General features: G+C 36.5%; 1 protein-coding gene across 3 annotated transcripts in view; it reads left to right on the top strand.

Annotated features, from left to right (window-relative positions):
- The window catches only part of GRID2 (glutamate ionotropic receptor delta type subunit 2), a 748,418-nt gene that overhangs the window by 149,922 nt on the left and 576,380 nt on the right, over positions 1 to 22,116 (top strand). For all 3 annotated transcript variants that reach the window (XM_074904010.1, XM_074904009.1, XM_074904011.1), the window contains exon 2: positions 1,396 to 1,551. In XM_074904010.1, coding sequence (XP_074760111.1) covers positions 1,396 to 1,551 — 156 coding nt within the window. The remainder of the gene's footprint in view (positions 1 to 1,395; positions 1,552 to 22,116) is intronic.

The raw sequence follows: 22,116 nt of genomic DNA, 5'->3' as shown, positions 1-22,116 counted from the left end.
GGAAAATGCTGAAGTCAGAGCGGTCAGATTGTAGGAAGAGATGATGCTCATGTAGGATGAGTGGTATTGGCAGGGAGATGAGTGGTGGAGGTCAGTGGGAAAAACACGATAAACTGTGTATAAAATTTGTTTCTCTTAAAGTAGCCATTTCCCATAAATGAATCTTTTTTTCGGTTCTTTTCAGCACTGATTGCAGGTATTTACCTGAAATCGTCAGTGATCAGCATTTCCTATTATCTTTGGCTGCCTTGCTACATAAGCTTTGTATTGACAGCAGACACTCAATAAATAAACCTGAAAACTGAAGAAATTTCATAATTATTAAATACAGTTTTCAAAAGTCTGTTTTTGAAGCATCCCTTCTGTCTCTTTAATCTACTGCCTGGAAATGAAGGCTTTAAAGGTGCTTGAAAATCTAACAAGAGCCCTGATTTGAAGTTTTTAAACAATATAGTGTTCTTCATAGGACTATAACAGTGTAATCTGAGCCATCTCTGCATAAATAGTTCATACAAAAAGCAAATGTAAGATAATAGGAAATTACTGATGCTGAAAGTGACACTACAGTTCACAGAAAGCAAAAAAAAAAAAAGCTAAAACCTCTGGATTAGCCTTGGAGTTCTTTTTCAATAAACCTGAAGAAATGGCTGTGCGAGAGTTGGACACCCTCACTCTGCCAACTCCTCCTGAGTTTAATGGTTTCCTGTTTACGATGCTCTGCTTGAATGTTTTGGGGAAAAAGGTAGAACAGTCACTTTCTGCCAAATTTATAAATGCAGAAATTATTTTAATTAACTGCTTAAACTTAATTTACTGACTTCGAGTCAGACAGTTAGCTGGAGTGGTTGTTTAACAAATCCTGTAAGAAATTAGACTTGAAACAGTTTATATCAGCTGCTGATCTGTCTATTGATCATGATTGTCAATTCTAACTTATTTTCCCAGTGCTGCTAACGTTTTAGGCTTATTCTCACCTCATTTTAACTTTATATTTTTTAACTGTCACTAGACCTGATGTTAAAAGTATATCCTAGCCCGTTGCAGTTGTTCAATGTATTAAATGGCACCTTTGGAAAGGTAATTAGTTCTCATTTCTTGGCCATGTTCCTATACACATAATTTGTTTTGTGCTTAACTAGATTTCCTCAATATTTCTATCTGGAACCAATGCTTCTCTTCAATTTATGTCTTAAATTATGTCAAAATGTAGAAATTCTTTATATTGTGAAGTAGCTTCTAGACTCTGTGTTGAGAGAACTGCTCTTCAGGAGTGAGTAAAGGGATGATGTTAATTGCATAAAATGTCTTTAAGTACTTATGATTGATGCTTTGGGATACTGCAGGGAAAGGTGTAATGTGATTTTTGTTTTTGTTTTTTTTTTCTTTTTTACCCAGGGGCAATTTTTGATGAATCTGCCAAAAAAGATGAGGAAGTTTTTCGAATGGCAGTTGCTGATCTCAACCAGAATGATGAAATCTTACAAACAGAGAAAATCACATGTTCAGTGACATTTGTGGATGGCAACAATCCATTTCAGGCGGTTCAAGAAGGTAGGACGTTTAAAGAGATTTCCTGCTATTGTTTCTGCAGAGACATGCAAAATACCACCCTCATAGCTTTCTAGCTTTATGAAAAATTTGTAGGTTTTGTTGGCTTCTTTTTACATAGAATATCAAATATTGCATTTTATTTTGGATTTAATTGCTATGGTTGTGTTGTTCTAGTGACTTCAAGCTATAAGGTTAGCTTTTATCCATTTTGTAAGTAAAGGCTCTTGAAAAATGGTAGAGAAGTGAGACACAGTTTGCTGACATCTTCCCTCTTTTGCAGGCTGTATTGAAGTTATTGTCAAACCAGTATTTACTTTAAAACAAAAAATAGTTAATAAGTCATAATTTCATGCAACAGCACTTAGTTGGAAAACATAGGTTGTTGTTGTGTGGATAACCTTTTGAGCACATACATCTGAAAAAGTCACCTATTTTATAGGAGAGATTAGAGATAACTTGATGACTCAGAAAGTCACCTGTATCAAATATGATTTTGTACTTCATCCGTCCTTTGTCACTGGCCAATTATTGGACAAGAGATGAGGATGTGGCTTTAGGCTTCTGTGATAGCAGTAGGATGATAACAGGACTCAATATTTGAAATCCCTCTGAACTGGAATAGTAAATCACTGGTGTGACTGAGCAGTTGTCTGGCAAGACAGCTATATGAAGTCTTTAGAAATATGAATTTAAATTTGTTTCCTAAGCATTTGTTATTTCTTTGCTGTTCTGGCATACTAACTTCTGTCTCAGATGCTGAAGATGTTTATTATAGGCATATTATTTCTGAAGAAGAAAACAAAATTTTGTTGACATTCTATATTCTTATTGGTTCTGCATTGACACTTGAGGTAGAATTTGAGATTTAAGCAGCAAACTTGTACGATTCCTCTGATAGTTATGAAGTCAAAGGTCAATACCTGTTTGGCTTCAATGGACTATTGACAAAGCAGTATTAATGAAAAGGCGTTTAACGTTTATATGACAACTTTTTTATCAGTTACTTTCTTAATTTTGGAGAATCGAGAAAAAATTTTTGTTAAATTTTACAAGTGGATAGACATGTATAATGAGAAGCATTACAGTCTTGGCTTGATAAGGTCAAGGCAGGAAAAGAAGTGATTTTGAAAGTATTCCAATCAGAGTCAATTCAATCTATTTCACTCTGAAAAAGCCAACATAAAAAATGAAGCTATTGGATACTTTTAGAATCCAGAGGAGGAAAATGGGTAAGTGAGGTCAGTCTTTTTTTAGATACTTTCCACATTGTTAGTATTTCACCTTTTTTTCTAATTTGTCCAGTATAGCTAATGTCAGCTGATGCTCTGTAATTAACATTGATTAACACTGAAACAGCAATTTCCTTTATCATTGTGTTAGAGCAGTTGCAAATAATTTCACAGAACAATGCTTTAAGCAATTATTTATTTAATTCTAACTTAAAGAAAGTAGGAGTGTCTAATAAAGTTGAACATTACAAAGGAACTAATGACCTGATATTTCAATATTCAATTACTTATTTTTTGCAAAACTTAGATTTGTAATTTTAAAAACTATCTTGGTATAGTCAATATTTGAAAAGTGAATGGAGCAGGTTTGATGGATTTTATTACCATGTGTTGGGGGGGAAAGGTCTGTTGTGATATTGATGAGTTCAAGCAAAATATTTGCCACTGAAAACTATTATTGTAAACTTATGGTCAAATACAGTTACATGGCTAGGAAAGCCTCATATTCTCAATCCTTTAAGTGCCCTGTGTTTGGTTGGCATAATTTGAGTGAAGAACAAAGGTTGCATCTTTTGCATGCATGTATCTGTGAAATATTCTTGTCAAACTATTTTACCAGTTAATCTATTTTATTTTGTTTTAACTGAATACAGGCATAAGTTTCACTGTAATGTTTCAATTACTTTGCACTAGTTTCATCCTTTTCTCCCTTCCTCTACATCTTCATATTACTTTTCACCCCATTCTTAATTGGATTTCTTACAAGCATTAGTAGCAGTGAAAGGGGACCTCTGTAACTGTTGCACATATTTAATGGTCTATCCCTTGGAAAAACACTTAGTCAAAATGCACTATACTAAATACCAGAAAAAAGATCATTTAAACACTCAGGCCATTTCTGTATTCCATTTGTAAAATAAATGCCACAGTGAGGTTAAATCTCATGTTTTCAAATGTACTGTGTGGCATTAAATATGTCCAAACTTGCTGTTTTCATGTCATTGTGACCCTTTCCTTGGAAGCATAACAACACTAATATGAGTCTGAGGTACCATGGCCTCTCCTATCATGTAAAGCCTGATGTACAAAAAGTATATTATTTATTATTCTACTATTTATTTATTTATTATATTACAAAATGCTTAGATTTTGCTTTGTTTTAGTTCACAATACCCTTTTTTGTGGTTTAGGCTTTTTTTTTTTTCTTCTTGTCTAATAGCCTTTAAAATGAGCTTTTAACATTTGGTACAATGTTAATTTAAAACATTAGATCTGTAATAATAACTTATAATTGGCCTAAATTTGTCTAAAATATGCCACTTGTAGCGAATACAGAAGGTTCTTACAAAACCTGCCTAGGATTTTGAATTTCAAAAACCAAGAAGTCATCAGCAAAGAGCTGATAAAACAAGACCTTAGTTATAGAGGAGATATTTACAAATTTATTTTTCATAACGGTACACTAATGGACAGCGTGTATTATTTCTAGCTTTTATTTCATTTCATTAGCTAAATTAGTAAGTAACTTCCAAACAATATAAACAAGAATGTTCAGATACTTGATATCCATTTTGGGATGTAAAGATAATTAGTTTGAGAGAATCAGCTGCTGGGTGGTATTTACTGTTCTTCCTTCTGAATCTGTGTTTATAAATTCTTATGGTACCCCAAAATGTCTTCGACTTGTACCTTAGAGCATCTCATTAACAGTTCCGATTGGAGCAGTAAGCCTGTATTGCAAAACCGAGTGGTTTTATCCTAGAAGAGCTGTGAATGACATGCCCCATAATATCACTGGAAGCGCCCTCAGGGACAATTTATATGCATGTTCTAGTGCATGGAAATAGGAGGTGAAATCGGGTTTCTTTAAGTTAGGGAAATTTTTTTCCCCTTTGGTATATGCTTTTTCAGAGGGGGCCAACGGCGAGTGTGATGCGTGTGGTTTACTGTGCGACTCATGTTTTCCTGTCAATATCGTGGGTTGGCACAGGCACCCATCAGGATGGAATGAGATTGAGGTTGCTCCGTGAGGGAGGAGGGAAGTCCAGGGCAAGCCCAGCTGGTAGGTTGGGGTGAGGACAAGCAAGATGCATGGCCAGGTGTACATAGCTCCAGCCTGATGGGCACAGGGGAGAATTTGCAGAGGAGGAATGTGGCTGAGGCCTCACCACCTGTAGATGGTGCATCCCAGGCTCTCACAACAGCTGCAGCCCAGTTGCTGAGATGAGTCACAGTGACATACACCTGTGGAAATGTCCAACATGGCATGTTCCTTACTCTCTTCTCTTCCTTTCTTTCTTCAATACAAAATACTTCACAATATTTATAATACTCTTCTATGGGTTGTCTCAAAATATTTGTGTGCTTTTGTTATTGAGAAAGGAAGAATGTTGTGGCTGGCTTGTTTATGCTGTGGCCATGTTGGGTGCTACAAAGGCAAATCAGGAATTGAAGTTTTGTTTGTATAAACAATGAAGTAGGGATAGTCAGTTTTTGCATGGTAGCAAGTTGATATTTTACAACTACAAAACAAGGAATTATGATGCCAGATCCATACTAGTGTCAATAATGAAATATATATATTAATGTAAAGTCTACTTCTTTCCTTGTGAGATTTCAGTTTACAGCAGTATTTAAGTAGGGGTGAGATAAGCCTTCAAAAGGCTTTGAGTTCTACAATATACTTGTAGTTATTTTTGAAGAGAGTCATGTTTCTATATTTCTTTTTAATAGACTGGTTTTTTTTCTTTCAATGGGAAATTTGGTTGAAATACATTGTTTCTTGTTTGTCAGAAAATCATTGTATTCTGTAATCTTTCTCTCACTTTTATTATTCTTGTGCTCACTTCAATACGCTAATAATTAAAACCTAAATTTTATGGTTCAAAGCCTGCTATTTCCTCCAATCCTTCATTTCTCATTAATAGTATGATCACATGGTTGCTGAATGGCTAATGTGAAATATGCAATAGCCTGTGCGTTTCTGTGGGATTCTCTGCTGAGATGCCTTGGTAGTCATACTACTAAATATCTGTTTCAATCCACTGCTAATGATTCTCTAAACCCTCTTTGTCTTCTAAACATTTTCCTCAGTCACATTCTTGCAATACTGATTTACTGTATCTTTGGGGGAAACTGTTTTCCATTGATGCAGGTATTGCCTGTCTAATTCCTATCGCAAAGCAAGTGGAGTGAGGGGGGGGCATTGATAACTTGAACCAGATGTAGTACTTTGTCTCATGATGATCTGCCTCCTCGGGCAGCACACTTTCTACAGCCCCCGTGCTTCTGTTTCCACTTGCACACCAAGAGTTACGTATGGAGCAAACTCTGCAGATGTTTGGAGCATCTACAGCATCTGGAGGGTCATCAGAGCTCAGCAGGACCCTTGTCCAAAGATATGTAGGATCCTTGGATATCCATTGCCAACATTTTAAACCTCATGGCAAACATTTTCTTCTTGTTTGGTGCTGATATTTTTTTATTCTGCTCCTTTCTCCCACCTCCTTTTTTGACAACATCACATTTCACCTATCTTAAATAATATCTCTATAGTAATCCAATATGTTCTTCTATAGGCTACCTATAACACATGACAAATAGATTTGACTGATGCTGTTTAATATCCGCTTTGTTTGACGAGTTCTCCTATTGCAATCATATATATGTAGAGTTTATTTTTATTTTTTTTAAACCAACCTTTTTGTCATTCAGGTTAGTCACCAGAGTATGCTTACAGACACCAACTCAAGCCTTCGTAATGGCTTTTGAAAGCTTATTGTGATCACTGAAGTAAATAAGGCAGTGAGTCATAACTAAATGGGATTCAGCTGTAGAGTAACAGAGGTTTGTAGGGCAGCAATATGTATGAAGGTCACATGCAGGATTTTATTCAAGCAAAGTTTTATGGTCAGAAATTACAGCCTGATGGATACATCTGCTTTGGCCATTGGGACTAGGTGAATGTAATAAGACTCTCCTTTCCCGTTTCTCTGATTGCTGTATAAACCTGTTTAAATCCACAGATTTCATGGACTGCTGAACTTTCTTTCACTTTGTGTCACTTATTTCTTCAAATTTCTCAGCCTTCCTTGAGCTGTTTATTAACCAGTATGTGTTCAGTTTGAGATTAAACTTTTACAGGGTTGCACTTCTTCACTACTCTTCTATTTCATTACAGGTTTACTTTATTATTTCCCAGTAAAATGGATTTTGATGTGAAATGACATTACTAATACTGAGGAGGAAAAAAAAAATTTTCAACTAGGATTTGAACTATAAAAAGTTAAGGGAGGAGTGGAAGCATTTCAATAGTGATATGAAATTCCATTGTAAAATCAGAAACTGTTGGAAGTGTTAGCAATTGCAAATTGCTTCTATCGTCAGTACTTCAGAAAATACGGAAGAAAAATCCTTTGAACTACCTATCCTCTATGCATTCACATAATGTACCAGCAGTGGTGGCATTATGCCCTGTTTTCAAAGTGCTGGGTGAGAAGCCTGGTACTCTTACATAGGCTTTGTTCTCATTTTAGCCCTGCCAACCCCACAAAATCAATCAGATCTCCAATTTGCATAAATGCACCACAGGAGTCCAAGTGTTGGCAGCTTAAGAAAAAAGATTTTACACACTGGTGATAACATCATGACAGTTGGGAAGACAGTGGTTGCATGGGAGAAGATCAGGGAGAAGGGAATAGTGAGCACTGACTGAACTAGAAAAGGGACATGTGATAGAGGCTTAGTTTGGGAGGAGCAGGATGCATATTTAACAGATTTTCACAATAATTTCAAAGCTGTTGTGACCTTCCTTTGCCTGGAAGTAATGTATCCAGTGCATACTGCAAACTGTAAAAGGGGATCAGATTTATTTTGAATAAGGCTTCATACTGTTACAGCAATTAACAGTAATTGCAAGACTTCCACTGTTCTCCAGTATTTGAATTTTGGGATCAAATATTCTCTAGATCCTGATTCTTTCTGCAGTAATGTTTTCTCCAATTGCAAGAAAACTTCCAGTATCTTTGTTTCCTGGCACCTGTAAGCTGCACTAGACTTTCAGATACTTGAAGAAAAAAAAAGAAATCCTTTACCTCAAAAAAAATCCCCCCCCCCCCAATCCAAATCAGTTCAGAAAAAGTACAAAAACAACAACAACAAAAACTTCAACCAGTCCATCAAGAATAGATTTCTCCAGGGTAGTTTAAGCAATGTGAGAAACATGATTTGAGGAAAAGAGGTACAAACTTCAGCAGCCCTTAATTTGCAGATGGCAAATCTAAAAAATTTGAACTACAGATCTTAGTGTGATTGAAGACCCTTTTCTGAAGTATGCTTTCCAAATTGCTGAGCCAAAGGGGGAAAAAGGAGGCTTTCTAGAGTGCAGGCTTGTGCAAGATCCTGCCATCTTTTAGTTAATGTTATCCACATTGTCTCACAGTGTATCTAAAACCCACTGAACATATGCTTTATGACTGCTGCATATTTTTGTTGTGGTCTAAGGAAAGAATATTAGTATTTCTATGGGAACCACTTTTTTTCAGGTGACCAGAAAACCCAGTAACATCCCACTGTTCTACTTGGCTGCTTCACAGCATTTGGATGCAGTAATACAGCTGGAGGTATTTATGTAGGACCACATATCAAACAAAGGACTAGCATTTCAGAGTTTGCATTACCTACCCCACTACCTTTCTGCAGTCTTTTTTTCTTCTGCTTTCTCATGACTAAAACAGCAAGAGTGTTTTTCCTAACATTGAGGCCGTTTGCCGTTGCCAGTTGCCAAAGTTTGGCTTAAAATTAATTTTTATGGCAGATTTTGACTTTTCTATCAGACTGTCCACTTTTAAATGACAGACAGGAATTCTAATAGGCTTGAAAGAATTTCCTTCCCAGGCTTTTGCTTAAAAACATGTGACTGTGAGGCAGGCTATTAACCTCTTTACCCCTTTTAAAAAGGTGAATCAAATAAATGAATCAATAGCTGGACAAGTGTGGTGCCCTTTGGTGGAGTGCAGAGTGACTTTTATCACATTAATATGGGAGTAACTAGAAAGGCTGATATTCTGCAGTATTTACACTTTAAATCCAGATTAGATAATTTCTGATTTTTGCAATGTGTGAATTTCCACTGGCAGTTCACAGGTGCCCAATATGTGTTTTCAGACATTAAATATGGTGCTTCAGTCTGCTGTGTTAATGTACTCTGACACACTGTTAGTGGTTTACCTTTAAGAGAGCTATACAAATTGTGGTGTTATTGAATAATATCAGTAGTATGTTTGGATGTTTAAAGCCGCTGTGCCTGAAGGCTTTTGGGATATATTAACAAACAGAAGTATAGAGACAAAGCAAATGAGAGATGTTTCATCTTCCTAGATGCCAGTTATTTAGCTAGCACCCTAGGCTGTCCATCTCCCAAAGTAATGGACACCCTATCTGGATATCCACTCCTTCTTTTTGTGAAACAATGTCCTATGAAATCACTACAGCAGTCAATCATCACTGTCCAACCAGAAATGTATACTCCCAGACATGCCTCACAGCCTGTAAGCTTGCAGCAGGTTATGACAAACACCAAGCAATAAACTGTTGCATTCAGTTGTTTTCTGTTATATGGAGTCCTCCCAAGTCCTCTTGTAAAATAATGTTAATTTGAGATTTTTCTTTTGCTTTTCCTGACTAAATTCTCTGAATTAAGCAAAAGTCACTAAGTTGTTTCACCTGACAGTTTAGGTACAAATATGTATCAAGCTGCATACAGACGCATATTTGCTGTATGCATCTGTAGCTGTGTTTGTCTAAAAATCAGTGTAATTCATTTTAATTAATTTAAATTAATTAATTGCTTGATTAATTCTCCCCTTGAGCCTTCCTTGCTCTTCTTCCTTCACTTCTCATATATCTTTTGTTTCATTTACAAGCTTTTTTGTTGTTGTAATCTGTTAGCTCTTTGGGCACAGGCTGTATTCTTAGAAAGTACACTGATCTATATTTGAGGTAATTGGGTATTTATGTGATGCAGATAACTTTAAACATACTTCTCTGTATATAATCAAAGACAAAGTGTATGTTATGGAGGACAGTCGTGTTTTAAAATCTAATTCTGATAATGAGGAAATGAGCCATGACACTCTGGAGGTGAAGCCTGAAGTGAATTATGAAGGTCATTCTCTTAGATGGGGAAATTAATTATATTTTAGCCTGGTTCCTTGTTACTTAGACCCTTTATATTGTACACTACCAAGTAATTTTGACTAAATATCAATTTATAAAAAATTATCTAAGCAAAAGAGAACAGTTACAAGGACAGATTTTGAAACTAGGCAATGTTTTATTAAAATACTAATCATATCAGAAAACCATAACCTTTCATGTTATCTTTTTGAAAGCATGTCTGCTATGGGATTTTAATGCTCATCCCATTCAACTCTCAGTGTGTCTTGAGCTTCTGTGATTGCTGCCCCTTCTGAAACTTCTTTTCTTCTTAAAATATAATCTTTTCCCATTCTTCACTGTGTAGTCTGAAAGAGTATTGAGGTGAGCCCAGCCACTTTGAAGCATGTGGCTGTTAAGCGGAGCACTCGCAGGGAGACATGCAACAGGTAGTGTTGATGGTAATCAGAAAACATTTGCTCTGAGCCTGGTATAGACATGGGAGCCTTGCAGAGTCTCTCATGTGCTGTTGACACACAAGAGGGAGATCTTTATGTAAGGGTATAAAGCACTAACACATGGGACTTAGCTTCATGTGGAAATTAAGCACGTGCTTAAAGGCTTTCCTGAGCAGGGATATACTTAAGCAGTCCCAAATCAGTGACTTAATTTTCTTTGGCAGCTGGTATTCATTATTTTGTTTACTTTAAGGTCATATTGTCTCCCAGAAACTTGTAGGTCTTAGCAGCATTTTCACATCCTGCACCTTTGGTTGCCTGAATGACTGTGGCAGGTGGCTGTAGTTCCTCTTCAGAAAATGTGGCTGCAGGTCACGGCAATGCCCTGTAAAAAAAGTTTGAAATCACAACAAATCTCCCAGAGTGCTAGACCACAAAACACAGTTAGATAAGTAAAAGCCTACAGAGGTTTTGCTTCTGACACTATGTTTTATGACAAGAAGGTTATGATGTACTGGGCTTGGTCATCACAAAGTGCCAGAGAGCTGTACTCAGAAATTGCAGTTTCGTGTTACAGGTAAACAATTTATGTTCATCCCATCCCTTCATGACCTGGTGCAGGAAGCCAGCAAGAAGCTACTTTCTTTTTCAAAAATGTTACATTATGTCTCTTTAGTACCAAGTTCTGGCTCAGTGGCAAGCCTTGTGATAGCCAGTCCTTGCAAAGGGCAGAGGAAGGGAAAGTGATCCCTGCTTCCAGGTGCTGCTTAGGTATTTAACCAGCTTTGCTGTAATGTTGAGCTCCAGAAGCTGAAAACAGTCAAATACAGAAGCCACCAGCTGTCCTAAGAAAATAGACTCTTTCATTTCTGAGATGTTGTTTCAGTGGAATGGGTGCCAAAACTTTGTTTCCTGAGCAATGTGAAATGTTTGGAGAAGATTAAATTCATTCAGACTACCAGAAGGAGTTTTTAAAATAAGTATTACCTAGGTTATAGCAACTAACATGCTCTCTAATGGGGGAAATCTGATGTGTGAGGTGATGCAAAGAGACAGACTTGTCAAGACACTTGTAAAAAGGCTCAGTAGTTCTACTTGAAACAGGAAATTTGAGTTTCTTTCTTAAGTCTTTGCTAATCCTAATTCTCCAACAGAAGAAAGGAAAAGGGAGTAAATGGTCATAGGTGAAGGAGGAAGACAACTTCCACTTCATTCTTCTACCTTTCCAATATTTTCTATCTTTTTAATATGTTTTTTGTTTCGTCTTAATTTGCCACTGATGGGTGAAATGCTGAGGCAAAATCATGCTCTTCTGTGTGCTTGGCTTGTTGAGTTCCACACATCATGGGGTGGAAATTACTTTCTTTGATGAGAGGGGGAGTCTAGAGATACATGTGCAGCATAGGAGCAAGTAGTACCTTGCTTAATTGTGTTAGATGCAGTGACTGTGATTTTGAATAGTAGTAACTGAGTGTAAAACAAGCCTCTGAAAACACTATCTTAAGAAAACATTTATAAGAAATTTTCTTTGCTGTGCTATTTCAACTGTGGCATTAAAAGATGTGCTGTTCTACCTTATCTTCATCTTGAAAAAAACCTCAAAAACCCAAAAACCCCCAAACCCCAAACTATTCAGAAGAGCATCTTTCTGTATTCCAGGAAGCGAGACTTTTTCTTCCTAATAGACAAACTGTATCTTTCAGTACCAGGTAACAGCATTATATTGATAGTTCACAGGAATTCTGTAGTTGCAATATTTTTTTCATTGACTTTCATTATTTGGAGGAGTAACCTTTTAAGAAGGGTGGCATCCAGGGAAACCCCAAGCACAGGTATTGCTTGGCCCCATGAGTCTCACTCAATTCACAGGTTTTTAAGCATAAAACATACTTGTTCTACAATATTTGTCCACTTTTTTTTTTTTTTTTTTTGAGAGCCTTGGAGGAAATCAACGTTCTGTTGTTTATATTGCAATATACCATGAAGAGTTTCTGTAACATTGTTTATTTCTCTCTGCATAAAATCCCTTGACCCTCATCAATTCATGCCTGAAAATATATTAAATTTATTGTGAAGGGGTTTTTTTTTGTGTCAGAAGGGAGGATAAGCAGTCATAATTCATGTAAAGTGCTACTTAAACCTTCTGCCAGCTGAGTCTTTAGGTCAGTAAGGCTTGCTTGAGGTAGATTCTGATTCTTTGCAGAAAAATTGCCATCAAAAATAATTTGACAGATTACAATGTGTTACGTAGTATCAAAACCCTTGAAGAACTGGTTTGCACATACAAAAAGCAGTTGTGGATGTAACAAATGGGGCTGGGTATCACTAGCCTCCGTTCTTCCTTTTTTCAGTAAATAAGAAAGTCAATGTGTTAAAATTTTTTTAGCAAGTGCTGTAATCCTAAAATTCCTTTGAATTTGAGCAGAACTAGTTCCAAAGATTAAATCACTTTTAAAAATGAAATGTACCTGCTAAATGTATTTGACCATGCCCAGATCACGTATTGGGAATTTCTAATTCTAACTTTTGTGTCAAGTCCCTAAACTATGTTGGTACATGTAACAGATTTACCAGTTCACATACTTCTTTTCTCTCTCCTTTTCAGTGATTTTTTGCTCTTCAGACATGCATTTTGTGTGCAGTCTAACTTTATAGGAAAGTTAGAAGCTGTTACGAATCAGTAGATACTGTTTTCTTATCTGAAACTGAAGTAATTTATTTGACAACATTAAAAAAAAAAGTGAGTTCAAAACTGACTGTGGATAAGTGATTTCACATTTGATTTGATAATGAAAAGCAGAATTTTGAGTTGTTTTTCTTCATGTGAATACTTCTTGTATTGCTAAACTATGGTATTCTCCTCCACAAACAAATTCTAGAGAACTGCTTGAGCTTTTCTTTAAGCGATGACCATAAACTATTCACTCTTCTCACCAAGCTCAATTTATTCCTGTTGGATATTTTTGGCTGATCATTGGTTATTTCTGATAATGCTTGTTTTTATCTGAACAGTTTTTATGATATGGATACAAGAATGTAGAACAAAAGTACTCAGCTTTAGCTGTAATTAGGAAAGAATAAAAATCTCAGAGTTTAAATTACCTCTGAAAATCAGCATGGTTATTCATGCTTGTAAGCACCAGGCTTAGCAAATCTTTCTGATAGGTTCAGTGAGATCAGTTGTATGGTAGAAAGTTTGGAAATATTACTTGTAAAAAACGCATGAACTCAGCAATGTGTCTGTTATAGTGATTTTATTCAAAGTTAAGGCTGAAAATAATAGAAACAAAATAGAATCAGCAGAAGTTATCATCTGACTGTAGTTTTTTGTGTGTTTTGAAGTTTTCTTGATGCACGAGATCTTGGTGGGTACCACTCTAGTAGAGTTTATTTCAGAGTTCAATTTCACAATGCAAAGTGGTGTTCAATCTCAGTAAAAGTAGTTGAAATATAGGAAATGTAAGCAACAAAAATAATGGAGCAAATGAGACTGCCATCATATTTTTTCAGAGAAGATTTCTTTCTCACAAATTGACAAGCTGGACTGTGGCACTGATGCGTAGGAAAATAGGGAGGGAAGGTACAAAGTGAACAATGTGAAAGTAATGCTTAAAGATTTGTTAGTGCCTTCCCAAACGTGCTTAATATCATGCATGTTAATGGTAGAGATTTTGATTGAGATCCAAAGGCCAAGTGAAAAATGTTGATGGTGTTTAATGCTTTCTAGAAGATACAGAAGTGAACAATAAAAATGTAGGTGTTTATTGACTGTAGCACAATAAAAATGGCTTGAAGTCTTCCTTCCCTGCAACCTCCTCAAATCTTGAACATTACTGGTGATATGGAGCCACTTGGGAAGCAGTGCAGGATTCATTGCAAGACTCATGTTATTTATTAGGGCTTGTACATTTTTGAGAAATGAACATCCTAACTCAAAGCAAGAGATTTTGAATGCGGTTTTTGGTGAGATCTTTGTATCACAGGAGATCTATACTTGCTACTCGTTGCAGAATTACAAAGTGAATGAAAGCTCTCTTATCTAGGTAACTATCACTTTCTTCAGCTTTTCAAATCGCTCTGTTTCTTGAGGTGAATTAGGCTGGCCATTCTGATTTCAAAAGATAAGTGTAAGTCTTTACACACATACTACTATTCAGACTTTGCAGAGTTGGAGAGCTTTTGATGTATTGGGGTGTCTGTATCTCTTTTCTGTAGAGAGCTGTATTCTGTAAAGACCATGGAAAAGCTGAAAAAAACACTAATGCGTATAGAAATATCTGTGCTATTTCTTTCTGATTCTTTGTGGAACCTGAAGGAGAAAGGGTTGCAGCCTCTGAGAGTCTCAACTGTGACGTGCAGAAGAATTTATGCAAAATTAACCAAATTTATTTTAACTAAATATTTATCAAGCAAGACTAAATTATATCATTCCGTGGTCTAAAATGCATTTGTGTATCTGGCCCTTTTGAAATGGGAAATGAAAGAAACCTTAAATATGATATGCACCTACTGGTCATTGGCTGAATAATTTAAGTCTACTGTGGCTGACTAACCCAGGATCTCTTTTTTTTCTCTCAACTTCTGCTGAGGACTCTCAAATTCTGTTAATAGAGTTGAAAAGTTATCTCCTGTGAGATCACAGTTATGAAGGGTTTAAGCCTAATTCTCTAGCTCTCGCTTTCAAAATAGGAATTGAGTAGAAAGCCATGCCTGTAACCTCTGCTGGACTCTGCAGAAAGCCTGGACAGTGTCATTGCAAGAAAGTTTTGCATTTTTCAGCTAATATAAACAATCTGAAGATATTTCTTCAAATCAGTCATCTGTATGAATTCTTGGTATTTGTACCTGGCAACATATTAATGGCAAAGAAAGTACTGCCATTAGGAAAAAACCTAAAAGAATAGTTTTGGGTAGAGATGTGTGTGGGTACATACAGGATATTAACTTGTGATTAAATTCTTATAGTTACCGAGGCTACAAGAACATACAGGATGTCATCTTCAAGTGCATCAATAATCTTTCCTGTTAAACCTATCATTGTAGCAGCAAGTTGAGCATTTGAAATAGACATTTCCTAAAGCTTTACCTCACATAAAAATCATAATAGTTGGCAGAAGTATCTGTCATGCAGGGTCATTACATCTGGCAGCTGGAATATATATCTAGATAGAATAGATTGCAGTTTTTGGAAATATCAGACTTTGGGAGAGGTAGAATATGATTCCCAGGTTGTATGTTACAATTGGAGGATAGTGAACTTTGAAGTGTTTACCTGCTTTTAACAGCTTGTCTGTCAACTCTCCTAGAGCTCATTCAAAGTCTGCAGTCTGATTATTTCTTAAATTGTTTCTTTATCTCCAGATTCATATAAGCTAAAATTAATAAAAATATTTCATACCTTGACTGTTGCCACAGAATTATATAGTCCATAAATACAAAAGTGTGAACTTAAATGGTCTGTTTTATGAGGTTTCCCTTTGCTGTTTCCAGGCTGCCTCTTGAAACTGTTGAAGCAAGTTTTGTCTTTCTGTATACTGTGCTCTGGACTTCACTAAATTTGAAAGAAGTGCATGCTCCTTGGCTGGGTTCCCTATGGCAGACCTCCTCACTACAGATCTGTAGGGCTGTGGTCATAGTAACAAGAGATCCACAGTGGGCCAAAGTGGGATGAAGGTTACTTTGTACCCAGATAAATTTATTTGTGTTAAGCTAGGATATGAATTAAAAGGGGAATAACTATTTCTTATCCAGTCTTTCTATGGTCTCTTCTAGTCTGCAGAGACTATTGGCTATGAATGTCCACAAAAATATTTACTTAAGAATAACTGTTATGGAACAATTTTCCTTGCAGGTAGACTCTAAGGTATTAAAATTTCAACCTGCCTGAGACAAAGAATCACCCTGATGTGTAGGGGAAAAAACTCAAACAAACAAACAATCCTTTACTGTTTAGGACACTTTAGTTTTCTTGTTGCTTAATATTCTCATGTGTGTAAACAACTTATCTGGTTTGGAGAAGAGGGTCAGGAGGGAGCAGAAGAAAACTTAGTGCTCCTGGAGGTGGAATTTTCCTATCTTTTGTTTTAGTGTTTTATTTGGCGCTCAACCTATACAACATGAGGTTTTGGATAGGATTTAGTTTTCTGCAGAATAAGTAACTTATTTAAGATTTCATTACAGACAAACTGTCTTATGATCTTACTAGGAGATGATCTAGAAACAGTTGTCATTTCATGCAGTTTTGCCTCTCCAGGTTTATAGCAGTTTATACAAAGCCTAATTTTGGAATCTGCTAAAATATGTTATAAAATATTTGTCTTATGAGCATACCTGCACTGTATCTCAACCTTATACAGTTATCAGAATGATTGGTACCAATTATTACCTGTCCTCTAATTCTTTATCACCTCTATAATTTTTCATTATTCTGTTTGTGATGGTTGATACCACAGTGAGAGGCCTATAATTATTGGGCACCCTCCTTTATCGGGTCACCCTCCTTCAGTATTGCAATAGTAACATTTTTGGTGTTGCAGAAAATCCCCACTATTTCAAGATTTATTTTTAAATTTAGTACCAGCGTATTAGCAATGATTTTCTCAGCTAACTCTCAGGATTCTTGGATTATAGACATTTAGCTTTACTCATTTGGAAGCATTTCTCCTTGATGAATGAGATTGTTCCCAGAAAAAGGTATAAACAGATACTGAAAATGAATCCTCTTATGAATCTTAGTGCCATTTTTCCATACTGTCTCTCTTTGCAGTAGCCCACAGCCAGCAGCCCAGCCTTCCTATCTGATTATAGCATTGGTACTTGGACTGTTCTGAAGGGCTGATCGAATGTGTGATGTTGATCTGTCAGAAAAAGCAAGGCTATGATAATGTAATGCAGATGTCCAAGTAGAAGAGAGAAATGTTCCTCAGACTGAGCTAACACCATTTGCCATTCACAAGTTTTGGAGGCTCTCGAGAGTGATATTTAGCATAATGCATGTTGTTGGAGGCTGAGAAATGCAGGGATGGGGTAGAGGAGATGTCTCAAACGATGATAATTGCTATCACTTGAAAGGCTCTGTACCTAAGCAGCAAGCGTTTGACATCCCTGAGCATCACGAATCGGTTCCATTCCCTTCACCCACTTCTGTAGCATCACATTCTGGTTGTTTTCAATAGCTGTACAAACAAATTAAATCTGTTTATTCCAACTAAAACTCTGAATACAGGATAGATAAGCCTAGGTTTATTGCCTGATTCACTTTTTGCTCCTTGTTCTGAATTATTGTAAGAGGCCAAGAGAGCTTCATGTTTTATTCAGTTAATATAATGTATATTTAATTTGCATTTTTAATGTTTTCGAAGGTGAAGGATAACAACTTCAGCAGCGCTGAACATGGTAATTTAATTGGTTGTAGGGCGATCCGAAGATTCTCGGAAATGGCTTAATTGGGAAGTCTTGCAGAGCCTTAAACAAGCGTAGCAGTCAAAAGCTCACCTGTATTAAACTGTCACCCTCACCCTATGGAGTAGCAGGGAGTTACAACTGTGCAGCTGTCTTAGTGTTGCCTGTTCATTTCATTTCAAATGTTTGCAGGAGGAGAAACAAAATCTAAAGGGATGAGTAGAGGCTACCAAGGCATGCTAAACACTGCCAAATGCTTCCTTTAATTTCTGCATCCCTGGAAATGGTTGAGGTTATAATTTTGAAGTTATTGTGTACCTGAGAAATGGAGGAACAAAAAATGGCCTATATTAAAAGGGAGTATATAAAGCTTGTGATCGGGAAATTTGTCTCCTAATCTAGTGTCTGCCTGCAGGATCTGGGCTTCTAAGACAGCATTTTTTTAGTGGTGTGGATTGTGTGTTACGAAAGATGCCACAAATAAGATGAGACAAATACACCCCGGGACATCTGATAGCCAGTGTATGCCCTTTGCTATGTTATTCTTGACTTAGAGATGGGAACAATTCTATCAAGCAGAAGGATCTGCATTCTCCAAATTAGATGCTGAGGTGATAATATTTTCAACCAGCTAATAAATGTTCTAAAGTGTGAAGTCAGATAGAAAAATCTCTTTTAATCAAATTAAAGTAATTAAAGTTGGGCCAAAGAGGCTATTTATCTACAGCGTGTAATTGTACTGCTCATGTTTTGTCAAGTTGTGATTACCAAAAAAGAGATCACTTAAAAAGAAATGATGTACTGTTTTAACAGTGTTTCTTCAATATGGCTAAATGCCTGTTTTTTTGTGCTACTTGTAACCTTGGTGGTAGATATAAGCCTCTGTTTAAAAAGATGTATGTCAGCAAAGTTGGTGTCCTAATACTGAACTACATACGTATAGAGGCACTATATATGCTTTTCTCTTCCAAGCCTACTTCTACATCTTCATTTCAATTTACAGTTCTAGACTAGCTCATAATAACCAACTTCTACTGTTTTTTTATTCTATCTACATCTTCTTTTGCAGGGTTCCTGAAACGTAAGATCTTTTTGGTGTGAAGTTGATAGTTACAACATGGGTATGAAAATAGCGGAAGTGTGTAAAACAAAGTTTTTGACCTGAACTGGGTGAATCTTCCCAAGATTCCTGTCCTATCTGTTCCTACAGTGATAGATCTTCTTCATTATTTTTGTCCTTCTGGTGTATTTTTTATGATTTGGAAGGCAGAATCATGAATATACTCATTATTACTTATCTGAAGTTGACAAAGATGTTCTGTACAATGTGCAGGAGCTTGGCATTTTTCCATTAACTTTCTCTTCATTAGGCAGATTTTTAGGCTGCTTAACTCTAACATATTTGACATAAGAATGACCAAGTAAAAGGATTGGTATGTTATGATTCACTGGATCAAATATCCTTGCACCTCATACCACCCCCTTGTAAGCCGAATTATACACATAGAATGGGTCAGGGGATGATTTCATTGAAAAAAAAAATTTTAAATTAGGTCACAATAATTTCAGCAGCATCAAGCCATACTGTTTGTAAAGCAGTTTAATCCTGTGCAAGTTATTGTTTAGATAAAGGTTATTAATTACCAGCTGCTGTTTGGTTAATGGCACCATGACAAGAAAGCACTCAGAGGCTTCCCTGTTCACTCGTCTATTCATTGTAGAGAGTTGGAGTCAACTTGAATATTTGGCTTTAGAGCAGAAAACTTCAAAGAAATTTGTCTGCTAGGCTTTTAATTATTTCAATGAAGATGTGCAGCATAATTTTTAATGTCCAGATATAGGTAGAGAGGGAGGAGAAAAAATTGACTGGGAATTGTATTAGTACTGTTGTGTCATCCTGCCTAGTAGCAATTGTTAAAATTATGTTTACAGGTATATTAGTGATAAATTCCAGTCAAAGCTGTCTCCAGTTGTGGCTGTTTTCCAAAATCACTGGTCTCTTTAGAAGTTACTTATTTTTTATTGCTTATTTAGTTATAATTTCTTCTACCCATCACTCTTTCCTTTTCTTTCCCCCAAGAATACTTCTCTTTGCAAGACATTACCACACAACGTAATATATTTTTCTCTCCTAACAAGTTACCAAGGCCCATTGGAAGTTGTATTATTACAGCACATACAGTGCAATAACCTTTTCAAAAATATGAAGAGAAAATCAAGGGAGAGCAAATTTATTTTCATTACACTTATGCTATTTGACACTTGTAATTTTTTTATGTGATGAACTAGTGCTTTCAGATGAAGAGTAGTCAGAGAATGTGTAATTCATCTATGTATACTGCAGTGCAGGGTTGTGAAGGAAAAGCAGGACACTTCACCAAGTAACTCCAAAACACAAGTGATAACTTCATCCATCCAACTCCTGTATAGCACTGGGAGCCCTGGGAAGAGCATCTGCTGGCTAAAATGAGCACATGATCCCCAAAGAAGCAATTGTGGGAATTTGACTCTAGGGTTGACAGACACAGTATTGCTTTAAATGTGCCTTTTATTTTTAACTTTACTGTACAACAAGAGGCCTGAAGAACACCATGTAGAAATGGTTAAACACTGTGCAAAGGGGTTTCTGTATTTATAGTGAAATAATAATTCCATGTCTGAAACGCTGTTTTAAAAAATGGCATTAGTGAATGCCACAGTCCTGTTTAAAACAAGGAATAGAGGTCTGTGTGGTATTTTGGCAAAAAGCAACCAGTGTTAGGCTCTTTCATTCGTGATACAGGGTTTTGGTTTTTTTTTTCCCCTGGCAATGTCAGTTATGCTCTTACTGAGAGCATAGAGTTACCCTGCTCAGTTATGACCAAAGAGCACTCTGATAAATTGTCTAGGTGCAAATACAGTTTTACAGATTTTATTATTTAGAAACATTTCTACAAGAAAATGTTGTAAGGCCTCAAGCAGAAGCTCTTAAAGCAGAAGCTTTAACATTATGTCTTATTAATAATCTCTAACATGTAAAGAGTAGGTATGAGAATTGTCCTTGAAGCTGTCAAAATAATCTTGGCACCAAATTTATTGTCTTTTTGTTGCCTGTTTTGTTTCTGTGTTTTTGTTAAAGATAAGAGCATATATGTATATACTGTGATTATATAAATAAAATGTGAGATTGCAGCAAACAGGAGGCTTGGCAACCTTCTGTAATGCTTGGTACATGTATTAAGATGTCACATCTATCTGTCATACCTCAGTGGTGCTTTAAACCTTTTTTTCAGCTGAGATTTTTACTTTGACTATGTTAATAGGCCAGGTCAGCAAATCAGAAAGCATGATGGGATAAGGAGGAGGGGAACTGATTATGTGGCTTGCTGGCTTTGATGCAGAGCATGAGACAATGGGTTGGTTCCAAGAGGAGGGAGACCTATTGTTCATAGTCTTTTCTTCCCGTGGTGGTAGGTTTGCCCCAGTGATGCTTGCAGATCATAAGGGTGCAATTCAGGAGGTTGTGGTTTCATACCTGAAAAGTTACAGGAGTGCCCCACTCTGTTATTTGCATAGGTACTTTCAAAACTAATTTGTGCGAGTTCAACATAGAGTAAGAGGAATTTATTTACTTTCATAAGGAACTGAAGGGTGAGTGATGAGAACTTCATACAAGGAATAGTTCTGCCTATGCTTTCACTGTAGATTCACATACTGAATAAGCTCCACACACCTGGGAAAGAACCAAACTCAAAGCTGGAGATGTGTAACAACTTTCTGTGAATGACTGACATTCAGGATATCATTAAATGTAACTGCAGGCAACTTTCTGTTATCTTACTCTTCCAGTGCAACAGTTTTAGTCTAGAGGAACATATTTTATGACACCTTCTCACCTCATGATACTCCTACACTGAAGGAGCTACTGTTTCCTTTCATCTCATCACTTCATTCATTGCTCTATGTCATTGTAGAAAAACTTTACATTCAACTTAGTACACATATACCTGGCAGCACAGGACAAACCTTTGAGGATCCAAAGAGCTGACGGAAACTGAAAAGGTCCCTAATACTCTCCCTGTAGGGAGGGAGAAGGGGAGAAAAGAGCTATGACATGTGCATTTTTACAGACAAGTGTAAGGAATGGGGTAATTGGTACTAGCAATCAAATATCTTGATTCCAACAATGGTAGGAAAAGAAGGTATAAAATGGTGATTGATGAGAAACTGTTAAGAATACTTGCAGATTTTGAAAGTGGTAATACAATAAGTAATGTCTTTCTTCCCTCTGCTAAGGTACAAATATCCCATGTCCTGACATAGGTACATGCCGTGCTGCTGAA

The sequence above is a fragment of the Athene noctua genome, chromosome 4 (assembly GCF_965140245.1).
Source record: "Athene noctua chromosome 4, bAthNoc1.hap1.1, whole genome shotgun sequence".
Taxonomy (NCBI): Eukaryota; Metazoa; Chordata; class Aves; order Strigiformes; family Strigidae; genus Athene; species Athene noctua.
The sequence above is the reverse complement of the archived record's forward strand: the minus strand, read 5'-3'. Positions and strand labels throughout refer to the sequence as shown.